The sequence below is a fragment of the Ambystoma mexicanum genome, chromosome 9 (assembly GCF_040938575.1).
Source record: "Ambystoma mexicanum isolate Mex_15411 chromosome 9, UKY_AmexF1_1, whole genome shotgun sequence".
Classification (NCBI taxonomy): domain Eukaryota; kingdom Metazoa; phylum Chordata; class Amphibia; order Caudata; family Ambystomatidae; genus Ambystoma; species Ambystoma mexicanum.
The window spans coordinates 232,048,278-232,062,435 of record NC_090931.1 but is presented as its reverse complement, the minus strand read 5'-3'; the positions used below and the strand labels follow the sequence as shown (position 1 = coordinate 232,062,435).

General features: G+C 40.8%; 1 protein-coding gene across 1 annotated transcript in view; it reads right to left on the bottom strand.

Moving 5' to 3' along the window:
• Nucleotides 1-847: 847 nt before the first annotated feature.
• LOC138487305 (NXPE family member 4-like) overlaps nucleotides 848-14,158 on the bottom strand; it is an 80,439-nt gene continuing 67,128 nt past the window's right edge. Inside the window, exon 5 of the mRNA XM_069613913.1 lies at nucleotides 848-3,592. Coding sequence (XP_069470014.1) covers nucleotides 3,048-3,592 — 545 coding nt within the window. The 3' untranslated portion in view covers nucleotides 848-3,047. The remainder of the gene's footprint in view (nucleotides 3,593-14,158) is intronic.

The following is a 14,158-nucleotide window of genomic DNA, read 5'->3' as shown; positions in this document are numbered from 1 at the left end:
CAAAAATGTGTTCTCCTTTATTGACAATGAATCAATTAAGATGTGTATTTATGAATTCCAATATTTAATATGTATCACATTGGTATTCTATAATACATATATCAACAACATATTAAGCAATAGTTAAAACAAATAAACTACAGTTAAGATTTATATAATGGCATATTTTACACAAGAAGTGAAGCATGGAAACATTTTCATTCCACTTTGAAAGTCTAGAGCAACACTACAGCATCCCTGTACCTTTTCACAGGCTGGTTTTATCAGAGAAATTATTCTCTGTGTTCTACATATTCTTTCTTCAAAAAAGGACATATAAAGGTTTGCATTTTGCAGCAGCCACCAACCTGGTGGTCAATTCATCGATTTGAAAAATGGATTCTCATATGTAAAAGAAAAAGTCTGTTTTGGAAGAGCAATTTCTGAGTACCACACACTTGGTGTGGTCCGTTTTCTTTCTAGGCTTATAACATAAGTTCTAGTGCTCCTCACTGTGGTATACATACATACCGTGAACGCACATCATGGTCTCAATATGATCATGATGAAAGTGTATATTGTCTCTCAGATAAACGATGTAACTGGTAACTTGTAGGCATGCTTCTGTTTATATAGTCAAAAGCTTTAGAAAGGCAGTTCAAATGCATCATTTTGTAATTTAGGTCAAATGTAGAACACCAGTGTCTGAGGGATTTTCCAATTAAGCAACTCATTCTTTTGCACCAAATAATATCCTTGCTTCTTGCCACCTCAGTCAGATATTTAATCTAAGCAGTTTTACTGAAAATTATCTGCAAACAAATCATAATCCCACAATAGAAACACCTCATGGAAATAGAGTAAACCAGAGTTACTCCCAGTAGCTTTTTGTGAACTGACCCACTGCTGTTTATTATTTTCATCTGAAATTAATATTATTCCAGGGTGCGCCAAAACCAGGAAGCTAAACATGTGTGTCTACTGAAAACATGGCAGCAAAATGATTGCCAGTCAATGTTGCCATTCATATTATAAGAGAGGCCTCTCCCCCTCACAACAGGCATGCAGAGTAAGACACCTGAACCCTTTGAACAAGCCAAGTGCCTACTGTGCGCTTAAATTGAAGAATGTGTTCTAATGAGCTTAGTACCCCGCTATAGCTGTGGGCCTGCTGATCATTCATGGATAAAATAATGGAACTGTGTAAAAATCTTTGCACAACCTTCACCCATATCAAATCACGGGTAAGCGCTGCAACGCTGCTACAATGAATGTTCTGTATGAAGTACTCTACTGCTCCTTGCAGCCAGTTGCATGCTATGTCAAATGCCCTCAAGCAATATAAGAACTATAAACATCTTGTTGCTAGATTTGCAGAGAAATACATTTTATTTTCTATAATTGTATAAAACTTTGTCAGCATTTAGAAAAGGTAACACATCCTGTAGTTCCTGTGGCTCTGGGAAATAATGTTGAATTAATACCTTCCTTGGTGTATAAACTGAATAAACTTGCAAAACACTACAAGAAGCTTGTAAACCAATTTCCTCATTTCAGCAGATTGCCACTTGTCAATTATGAGATTTTGCTGTTAGAATTGTGAGACTATATTTTGGGCACATAAACATTTGACTGCATTAACAATATTTCTGACTATTGGCGTATGTTTTCTTGTCATATTTAGGAATGTAATCGCTGGCAGATACAAGGTGACTTAGTGAGAACTTGTGAAACCACCAAAACATGGTTTTCCATTGGAGTTAAAAGCATCAGGACTGAAGGTGTTAAACAATGCTATACACTTTCCTGCGCCTTTCGAGATACAGCACACATCATACTACTCCCCCTTCTGCACCACATGTTCTAGATAAGGGGTCTCCATCCCTCAGTAATAGCAGGTTTTCAGCATACCCGTGAGTGTGTAAATAGCTGCCCCTTTTGAGTCACGTGTATTGTGTGAGGTTAGCCTGAAATCAGTGGATTTAGCTTCTGAGGACAGGCCTGGGGGGCCCTATTCTAGATATTCCTATTTTCTTATTTTTCCTCTGCAGCCTGGAGAGCCCGGGCGATGTTCTCCCGCCTTTTCACCTGAACCATTCAGTCTATTGTGTCACATAAACCATAGACTATTGTTTCACGAGGAAAGTCACCCTTGGAGTAGGAGTCCGGACTTCCTGAGATCTTGACGTTCATGACGCTCCCACCAGTGTCCTTCACTCAAATCTCTACTCTGTGCGCCTCCATATTTATCAGTGTTTTTTCTTCTACCCCTCAGTGACCCTTGGCTCCTCCTTAACCACGGCCCCCAAATCTCCTGCTCCCGATTGGCTTATAAAGGCAGGTCAGCCACTGACCCGCACTCATTCTTCCCCTGTGCCTTCCTCACCATCCCCCATGCTTCCTTTTACCTGCCAGTCTAAATGTCCTCACCCATTCCCCTTTTCTACTCTACTGGCATCCAGGCAGTTGCCTGCACCATTGTCTGCCGCCGCTTCAACCTCCTGCTCACGTCCAAATCTGTATCCGGAGCAGTGAGAGGTTTTACCTGCTGGCATGAGTAGAGCATCCTTTCAAAATAAAGGCATCTTCGTGCTGGTCGCTTGGCCTAGGGTTTACTCGCTTCTTGAGATCATTTAGCAGTACGTGTATGCATAAAAAAATATGATAGCGATACATCACACATCTGTGTGCTGTTGTATATTAGCTAATACAAAGCCTTGCTGTTCAGGAAGGATTTGAAGCAACTATTTTAGTTACATGGCCTAATGAAATCGTAAGCATAGAGGAGTCTACTTTTGTAACTAGGATCTTATAACCACAGGTGTGCCAAAGGAACTTTATCTTTCTTGGAAGAGTCTTTTCTGTTTACATCTCTCAGTGGACCTTGTTTTCTCTCAATCAGGTGTAGAGAAAGAAGAGACGGAAAAGACAGAGGGAGAGGAGGCTGCCAAAGACGGCAACCAATCTTGTGCATACGTCACATAAGCATTCAACATTACCTGTGTGCAAGGCGCCCATATGAGAAGGGACACGTTTTTCTAGGCACATTCCCTTTTCTTTTATTATGTCTAACATGAATAGGTGAAAGTCAAGCTCATAATGTTCTCAAGAACATGTAATGGTGGATGGACGTTCTCTGTAGCCAGAGAATAGCTCATGTCTAAGGCGTCCACAAGACCAACATTAAGACCCTTAAAAACCTCCTTGAGCACAAGATGCTGGCAATATCCATGAAAGTCACTTAATCGTTCCACCGCAGTGTTAGTATCCCTGGTATTCTCCGTCTTGATGATGACTTTGGCATCAGGGCTTCGGGTGAGCAGGCGTTCTATGGCCTTGCGAATATTGAGCGATCTTTTGATGTACAGCTGGAGGGGGAACTGTCGGAAGTGTTGTCCCATGGTGATGACAAAGATGGTGTTGGAGCCTCCCCCTTGTTCATCAATTTGTCGACTGGTATATTTGTCTTCTTTAAACAAATAGAACCTTAAACTTTCACATGGAAAGCCATGCCTTTTGTATGAAACCATAACGTCCCTGTCCATATTGAAGGCTAAAAGGGTCTTTTCCCATGAACTCCAGCCACCTTCATGATATTGAAAATACGTAATTACTGAGGACAATAAAAAGAAAAGTGATGATGAAAATTTTAATTAAAAAGAAATATACACTGTGAATATCAAGAATGATGTATGTATGTAAACATGTTACCAATGTAATAATTGTCAAGGTGTTTCATTGCTAATACTTGGTAAAGAACATCTTTTAATGTTCATTATACGCATGTGGTTCATGTACAAATGTTTTTATGTTCAACATTTTGACTGAATTTTGAAATAGGCAACATACTGAAAATAAACAAAGTCAAACAATGCTGCATTCATTTAAATATAAACATATTCCTTACTGCTACCCCGCAAAAAGCTTTGGCAAAAAGGCAGGGGAGTGCAAACATCAACAAAAGACGTTATGAAATAGATCTCCAGCAGTTTAAGGAACACGGTTTGGAAATTAAGAAGACAACGCATTCCAGAAAAAAAACAACTCTGCACATTTAGTTTAAAACACATATTTTACTGCAAAATAAAACTGTCAAAAACTTGTGAGGTTTCCAAGAACATCAAAGCAGTGTGGATAAATTGTGAAGATCAATTTAATTCATGGCCAACTAATTTCTCAGCATTGATCTCATTAGAACATGTTATTGCAAAAATAATTTACAATCATAGAAGTCAAAAATACATAATACATTGACACCGTAAATTATCCTAATGATCACTTCTTAAAATTCCCGCTGTATGGAGTGACTTCTTGGTCAGGATCTCTAGATCAACTGTGTCACCCACCCCTCATAACCTTCACATGGGATTTGTATTTATTTGTGTTTATATAGCACTTTCACCAAAGAGGTTCACATATTTATACAGAACAGTACAATTCCTCAGTAATCAATGACTTTGCTTCAGGATAAGGAAAAGGAAAGTAAGGGATTGATTAATAGATATTAGAAAAATGCCATAATGGAAAGTGGGAGCAGATTCCAGTGTTTTGAAGCTAGGATGAAAAGAGTGAAAATGGTTTTGAGTGCAGGGAGGATAGCGGACAGCCAAAAAGAATTGTGAGTGAGAACAAAGAACATCTGAGGTATGGTACCAAGAAATGTGAGAAGAAAGACCTGATGGAGCAAGGCTGTGAAGACACTTGAAAACAATAGATAAGACATGAAACAGTAAACTAGCTTTGTAAGACAACAGATGGAGTGAAATGTGGAGTAGCTGAAACAGAGTTGTGTGGAAAGAGAACATATTGACAAATCGAAGATTTGAAGATGGAGCAGAGAAAGGGAAGTGGATAGGCTGGAAGACCAGGCTCAATCCTGAAGGAATTTGATGCAGCACACTGTGGGAAGCCTAGCAGGGACTTTAACATTATATTCTTATGGACTGTCAGGCACTAGCGGATGAACTGGCCACTGTTTGAGTTGAGTCCTTAAGGAAAATGCTGTATCGAGCAGTTGGAGGAAAATAAGCCAGAACAGCAGACTAACAATGGAGTCCATGACTTCAAGGATGATACTGCCAATTGAGGGAAAGCAGAAGGATAATCAGCATCACAAAGCTGTACTGGCCAAGAAGCCAGCAAAATAGGAACCACTGGGGCTCAGTGGGCACATGGGTGCCCAATCAGACCATTGAACCCTGGAGAGCAACCAGTTAAGCAGTGAGCTGCCAGGAAGGAGGGGTAGGGAATAGCGACTCGCCAAAAAGGAGGGCGCAAAACCAACTAATCAAATAAAAGAATGACGCCAAGGGAGGATATGAAGAACCCAGCAAACCGGGCTAAGTTGTTGTTCTTTTATTAATTCATGAAGACACGAGTGAAATGATGGACGGACCATCGGAGCCCTGAGCCCTGAACTACAGAGAGTGATGTCATTTATAGAAATTCATTCCTTTCAAAAGGAGCCGTCAGAGAAAACCATAAGCAAGCAAGTCTACATTTAATGTGCTAATGATATAAAAAATAAAATTATCAGTGTTAATCCCAAAAACGGTGTCAGAGTGGGTTTATACAATGACATGTAAGCCGTCAAAAAAACCTGAAGCGGAAGGACAACAACTCCAACAATATGTGATACGAGAGGAGTAGTCACTTCAGGGTTTATAATTGCTGGGAGTTATGTAGTTCCTGCTTCTACCCCAAGAGAGCCTGGTTAACTTGCCACCAACAGATACCAGGAGCTACATTTGGCTCTCCAGGCCAATTGCTGAATTACAAACATATCCATGTCACATTAACTTTGTGTGTTTTGGAATGCATATAAAGACACATTTAAACACGTATAGAAGACATTTTAAGCGTAATTAAGCAATATGACCCCAGTGGTAACGAAGGCCCCGGGGCATTACCAGAGTCGGTAATGCCCCCTCCGCGAGGGTCATATTGCTATTAGTATCCCGGCCCGCAATATTTGCGTGACCGGGGTACTAAAAGCAATTTTTTTCTGTCCCAATACGCTGCGGCGTTTCAGGACAGAAAAAAAGAAACGGTCAAGAAAATGGCCGCCGCCATGAAAAGGGAAAACGGAGTCTGTTTTCCCTTTCCATGGCGGTCATCGGGAGTGGACGCGCTGGGAACACATGTGTTCCCAGCACATCCGCTCCCAAAAAAGGATCAAGAAAAAGGTAAGTCGGGTTGGGAGGGGGAAAAAAAAAAAAAAACATACCTGTGTCCCCGGCTGGGGACGAGGAAAGCCCAAGCCGTGTGGAGGCGCGCAGCGGGGATGGCCCCGCTGCAAGTCTCCACACGGCTGGAGATTTCCCTCGTCCCCCGCCGGGGACGCAAAAAAGGATCAAGAAAAAGGTAAGTGGGGTTGGGAGGGTGGGGGTGGGAGTGGGAGGGTAAAAAAAAAAAAAAAGGTACCTGCGTCCCCAGCGGGGGACGAGGAAAGCCCCCAGCCGTGTGGAGGCGCGGAGCGGGGATGGACGCAGAAACAAGAGGGTAAGTTGGGGGGGCGGGTGGGAGGGAGGAGAGGGAAGGGAGAAAAAATAAATACTTACCCGAGTCCCCGGAGGGGGGCGAAGGCAGCCTCTCAGCAGAGGGGAGGCCCCGCTTCGAGCCTCCCCATAGGCTGAGGGGTTGCCACGCCCCTCACTGGGGAAAAAGGCTGTGGAATCCCAACGGAGGGATTCCCGGCCGGGTATGGACCTGGCGAGAGCCAATCAGAATGCTTGTTTCATTCTGATTGTCTCTCGCTGGGGTACTAATGAATTATATATAATGGACAAAAGGTAAAAGTTGGTATCTCATGTACAAGTCAGATTTGCAACATGCTTTGTACTCGCTCCTGGCTCCCAAGAGGTATCTCCTGCTTACTGGGTGATCCCAGACATCTAGGAGTTGGTTTCAGCCCCTGGTCAACAAATAATAAATTCAAACTGTCTAGCTATCTAGGGGTGTTGTGGTTACTCAGGTGTTAAGGTCTGGATGTAAAGGTAAACAGAGTTTATACACACATGAGAGGGGCCAGATATGATTTAGATGTCTAGTCCTCTGTTGTAAAGTGAGCTGCACATCATGACTGTTACCAAACATGCAGCGTAATACAGATCAGTGCTAGAATATGTGAAACACAAACATTTTGATGTGACTAAATTGTGGGATCTTCCCTCAAAAAATACAGTAACATGATCTCAAAGCATAAATAGGCCCCATGTCACTAGGCATATTGCTTAGAAACACAAAAATCAAAGACTTATTTCAACTAACCCCTACGAATTTTAAAGGGAAAAACACTTTTTTCTCTTTACAAATCAAACCATAGACTTGGCTGACAACGATTGCCTGCCAGGCTATCATCTCTAAGTGTGTCCATTCAAGATGCACATATAAGCTCATTGAAAAAAGTATGTTCATTATTTTTCTGCCTTTCGTCCACATAATGTTAATATTTGATCTCCACCACTAAAGACACAATTGTGGAATATTTACTCAGTTCTCTGAAAACGGTAAACGACTAAAGACAGCAAAACATCTAGGTGGTGGAAAATAAATAAAGATATATATTTTATTTGATTTCATTTTTTTACAAAAAGGCTAAACCAACAAAATGATAATGTAACATAATAAACATTGTCAATTAATTAAAAAAGATATATTAGATTAAAATCAAATATCATGGTAACCTTAACTCCCCCTGTTCTTGGTTTCAATGTATTGCTTTTGCTGGGAAATGTCTACAGTGAAAGTAATGTAATGTGTTGTGTGAATATGTTTTTGCGTTTTATCAAAAATGTTAAACATTTTTTATTTATGTTTTTAATGTGTATTACATCTGTGCTGCTTTTGTTAGTATTTAAATGTTGTCTCATTTATTAAAATAATTTGTATGTTATATCCATTGTTCACTAAATTATATATTTGCAATGATTACATGTGTTTTGTAAATTGATATTTTAATTTAATGTATGATATGTACATGTGTATGCAAATTTCATAATTTTAAATTAATGGCTAATTTACATTTATTACTTAAAAAATGTATGTGTATTTTAGTTTTCTAATTGCACTTTTTGTGGGAATCCTGCTTGTGTATTATAATTTCAATTTATTATATGGTATTTTGTATTACAAAATCATATTATACTTTAACAGTTATAGTTGCACATTGAATCTACATTTTAATATTTTTACATGTTGTACACTAACTTGATTGTGTGCGTCTAATTATTTAATAACATTGTTACCATGATTTGTGTTTTTAATATAATACTTGTTTTTAAATTCGTTGTTAAAGTTTATTATGTTGGTGCTGTAACGTTGTTATTTCTAATGTTTGTGGACTGAGATTTTGATGGTTTCACATTAACTATTTTGTAAAAAAATTAAATTAAAAAAATTCCAACTTTTTTATGGTTTTGCGATTGTTTTTGATTTGTAATGTACATAATCCCCTTAACGTGTACATTTTGTATAAATGCTGTACATTCATTGTTAGTGTGTGTAATGTATACTAAGCATGCTCATGAACATATTGTATAAAAGTTGTACATTTATTTTGAGCATAATTTACATACTTTACATGTCCGCCTACATTTTGTATACAACCTATAAAGTGTGTGCTAAGAGGGTGTGATGTAGGAGCACGTGTTGTAGGAGCGCATATCACATGCATATCACATTCATATCACATCTGAAAATTGACATGAACTGACATGAACTGACATATGTGAGTTTTCATAAGATGCAATGGCGTAAGTATTAACTGTGAAACTTAATAATTCTTGGCACACTTTGTTTGAAAAATGCAAGTTCATTCTGGGCATGCACGATATATAGTTTGGTGAACCAGAAGAAGGTCTCGGACTGTGAGTCATGTTTCAAGGGTTCTATTTTAAAAAAGAATCAAACGCCTAACCTGCCCTATTTTTATGTGGGAAGTTCCCTACCTAGCAAAACAAAAACTAAGGATTGGTGCCTCAACAAGGCTTCTGCCTGGCCCACTTCCTTTTCCCTAGCAGGATATTCTTTTCAGTCTTGGTTTCAAAATTAAGCTTTGCCTTATCTCCTTTGAATAAAGAAAGTGGTTTCTTGAATCAAACAATTCCATTCCTCCAGTATTGCTTTGTAATACCACAAAAAAGAAAGTTTCTGTCTTTTCCTCCTTCGAGACTCAGATTCCCCAAAGTCGTGTAGTCTTGTTTTTATTCATTTTATTTATTTCTACAAGTGTAAGGCGACACATAAGGGTTACAACAAATAGGCGGGATGATACAAGCATAATATGGCAGAGCCACGCTTCATGTCACGGGGGGCTACATCAGGTGTACAGGAACGCATAAGGACAACATTATACTAGGTGCACAGTCTGGAAAATCCATGCCCCGTGTTATGGGGGGCTACATCGGGTGTACAGAAATGAATAAGGACAGAAAATTGCACATGCCCTGCCTAGTCCTCTTCAGACAGCTTATTTGCTTTCACGCACGTTATTTTGGATAGGGTTGTGGTCCGTCCTGGTTGTTCAAAGTTTTACAATCTTTCTGGTTTTCTTAGCCTTAATTGCATTATTTGTGTCTCCTTCTTTCCCCCTTTCATGTGTTATTTGCATACTCAGATTACTCAGGCTCCTATAACCTGAATAGCTTTTTCCAGTCGTTATTCACAATGTTGTTAGTACTTTTCTCATTTCCTTTTGCTTAGGGTTTTTTCGCTCTTGGGTTTCTCAGGCTCCAGTAATCTTTGGCTCACCCTCTAGTGGCAAACCTCAGGCTCACCCTCTAACAAACTGGCCTGCCATCTTCTCCAAAGGCAATGCAGACTATCCATTTGTACCAAGAAAGGGGCTTGCATCCGGACACGGGTATCTGGTGCATCCAACAACATGGCTGAACTCTATCAAATCGGCAAGGAACTAGCCAAACCTTCTGCAGTCTCCTCCTCCCCTTTGGCCATGCACCCAATAGTCTAGGCCTTGCCCAAACCCACCGCAACGTAATGCAGCCATGCAAGCCAACAGGTGTCCAAGTACCACACACGTACCACAGCCACCCCCACTGCTACCCAATCTTCGCACCGTAATACAGCTATGCATGGAAACATGCTACAGTTAGCAGCATCTACAAATATAACACAGTCTCCGTCACCCATAGCCACTTTCATTCACATAGTATGGTGTTACTGCCAACCAAACCAAAAAGAAAATGTTTGTAACACTGGCCCTGCTCCCATCACTCTATTCAGTACACAAAAGAAATACCTCATACTGCAGTACAGTAGTCAGCACTCTGTCCAATGGACACTATGCAATCATCTGCGATATGCAATCCACCCCTAGCCACTTCTATGCACACACTATTTCAGTATTGCATCCACTTCACACAATGCAGTATCCATGCACATAGAAGATGTACTTCAACCCTGCCCTCTTCTATACTGACAGTATTCCAAGACTGCACTCAGTGCTCACACTGCAGAACTGTTCACTCCATTAGCTGCAGCCATGGAGTACACAGTGTAGGATGTGCTAAGAAGTACCACACCCATGGAATCAACAATGTAGGCAATGCTGAGGAACCACAGACAGAAGGCAACCACCGGCTGCATCCAAAGTTCATCGACATCACGGCGTACTCCAAGCCAACGGGGCATTTGTCCGTGAAGCGAACAGTGAAATGTGTCAGGGGAGCAGAACCAGACATCACTCATTTTTAGAGACGTACATTTCACTTCTTTGCAACAATTGTACTGGTCAGATTTCCACCAAACGCACAAAGCACGCTTTCGGAACCAAGCCCCCACCGCAAATTTGATTAAAATCCGTCCAGCCGTTCGGCCTGTACCCATGCGCAAAACTTTTGCCCATTCAGTCTATGGAAAAGAAAAAAGAATTGGGACCCCTCCTATAACTTTGCCCCCCCTGCATGAAACCTCACCAAACTTGGTGAAATATTTCACAGCAGGCCATATACCTTTAATGCAAAGTTTGGTGAGGATTCCTCCAGGGGGAGCGAAATGATAAACTGCCGAAAAAGTGGCCTTGGTTTAGCAACTTAACCAGCCCTACACGCCCGCTACTGCAGGCCGTGTAATGTATATATATATATATATATATATATATATATATATATATATATATATATATATATATATATATATAATATATATACGCACACACAATGTTTCTTTTCTTAATATGTATGGACTTTATCAATCGCATGTTATTTAATTCTTATAGCTCTATTTGATTGGATTAACTGTTAAAATAAAGGTACAATCGATTTTTTTTCTTGTGCCCAAGATCACCTGGAGGTATTGAAGTTGGGATTAATGTAGGTTTTTTTTCCTGCAGTGATTTTGGTTATGTCCCAGCACAAAAATGGGAGGTTGTGTAGGGAGATGTGTTCAGAATTTTAACTAGGACTCCACATGTCAACATCCACATTTTAGCTAAGTCTGAATTAGGGCCAAGTGTCTGAGACTCATGCTGAATCTAATAGATGTCAACATTGGGAATGCACAGAACACATGCTAGAAAAATAAAGGTTTTGAATTGGGCATTGCGTAACAGGGTGTTATCACTTTGCACTGTTAGGGAGAATTCTCATTTGATGGCTAATTTCCCTTACCTATAGAGTCCCCCAGCAGCTTTGCTGGATTTGAAGGGTTTGTTTCTCTTTACCTGCTAAGAGTGAGACTCTTTTTCCCACTCTTAGGCATTTTTTGCTATGTGTGTTCTAGGCTATTTTTGTGTTTATTGCCTATGGGATCTTTCTCAACCCCATAGGAACCATCTTTATTCACATGTGTTACACAGCACCCTCAGTGCAGTGACACAGGGGCGTCGTAGCGACCCTCAAACATAGACTCCATACCCTGGGACTGACTACTGTCTCCCAGGGCATGTAATGTCCCCAATGACTTTACTAGTCAAATCCTATGAACTAAACCAGTACGACCCATCTTAATATGGAGGTACTGGAAGGGGTTAATAGTGTTTCCCCTATGTTCATTTTCGAGAGGGTACCCTACAGTCCCTCTCTCAAAAGTTTCTGGCTGGTGGCAGTGGTTACTACCATAAATATTCGACGCGAATATTTCCCTATGGGATTTTCCCATTGTTCGAGGCTACCACATTTTCTGAATGCCTCTAACATACCGCTGGTGCATTTTAATATTAACTTTGCTCCGGTAGGTTTTATTTTCCAGAACTTTAATATAACTTCTTTCTCGTGTCTTTCTCTAAACTCCTAACCCAGGTTGACGATCCTTTGTTCGTTCTTTTGGCAGGCTTCTACCGAGAATCCCTCCTTTCGGCACCACTGAGTCTGGGGTGGGTCCATTGTGTGGGAGGGGGAGTAGGACCTCTGGACAGGGTTGCCTCAGCAACCCATGTCGCACTCTATCCTGATAGGCTGGAGGGTCTTCTGCCAAGATGACCACTCCACTGTGTGAGTGACAGCTAGGCTGTATGAATGGGGATCTTTTTTGCATAAAAGCAGGGTCCTGAGGACTGGAAGAGCAAGACGTCGCCACTGGAACTAAGAAGAGGAGGAGAGAAGCCAAAGACATCTGCAACGACTGAACCACCGAACCTTCCTCCACGAGAGCCTCTCTTCCTCTGCTCGATCACCCGAAATGCAGGAACTACCAGGAACAACCGCCACCGCAGGAGCCACCTCTCCATTTTAAGGTACATTGTTCCGCCAGGCCGCCCTTTCTTCGCGGTAGTGCTAAAGGTGTTTTAAATCCTTTACCTACTTGTTGGGTTGGCTGCCCCCCTCTCTTAACATTGTCTTTTCAACTTCTGCAACCACCTTTTCAAATTTGTTAACCAAAGACTTGACTGCAGCTACAAGAACATTTTGCTCCTGGACCCTTGCCCTGTACCACTGACTCTGGCACAGGCCTACTGACTCTGGTCACATTTGTTAGATCTGCTTTCTTTAGATTGATTCTCACTGAGAACTGTGTTGGTGCACCTATTTCTTTTAACTACCCTTTTCTTCCCATTCTCCAACATTGTGAAATGCCATTTTGCTCAGTTTTCATTTTAAGTATTGCCTATACTGATGCACTGTCTTGCAGAACTGGTTCACAAACTGATGGGAAGTGGTGCTAGGGTGTATAAGAAACTATTTCTAGATAACGTGTGTTTTCCCTCCCTTGTGGGGAATTGTTAGAGGATCCCTTGTGTGTAGTTTTCACTGTGCCGTTTTGCTCAGTGTTCACTCTGGTTCACTTGGTCTACAATTCAACTTGGGAGTGTGTATATTTTTCCTTTGACTTAAGTTACCTTGCTTGATAACTGTGATATATGTGTTTTATTAGAAGTGTATAAAATAAATATATAACTACTTTTTAATACTAAGCTTTGGTCAGTGTTTCCTTGTACCATGGTACAGTAGACCTATTGTGTAAACCCTGAATACTGCTCATCTCCCTCTTGAAATAAGTCTGACTGCTTAGCCACAGCTACCAACTAAATCTTTGTGGTACAGACTGATACCAAAGGGGATTTATTGCTCTCACCTGTAGTCCTAATCTGGTGTAGTGCTCCCTAAGGGAACTGCACAGGATTCTGCCTAACATGCAACACAATACTGGAGTTGTGGGCAAAGTTGCACTAAAATAAAAACATGGAATTAACATATACTAATTTACCTTATCCATCTAACCTATAACATATCCCCATACCAACCATCAGTGCAAATCAATTCATGCCGGTTATATAAACTTGGTGCAGATTGACAAATCCAGTGTGCAGAGCATTTGGGCTGTGCAGGGTTAGTTTGTAAATGTAATTTAAAAAAACATGCATAGTCAAAGCTGTGCTGTGTTGTGTTCGAATGAAGACATGACAAGTCAGAAGTGTGGAATGTGAAGTCAGTTTTACTTATTGTTTAAAAGACTTTCAGAGGAGGGAACAGGGCAAATGTAACTTTTCCATCCAATCTAGTTCTGCTCTAAACCGGCAGATTGGTCATGTGCTTTAGAACTATCTGTAGGCCTGGCTGATTGACAAAAAGGGGGGTGGTTTTGAATGACACATGATGTCATAGAGTGTAAGTAAGACCAATATGGTGGGCAGGCTTAGCTCAGAGGGCAGGCTTTGCTCAGAGGGTTTCAAATGGCTGGCAGGAGGGAGGAAAACTGACTCTCTCTCGCTTCGGATTCCTGA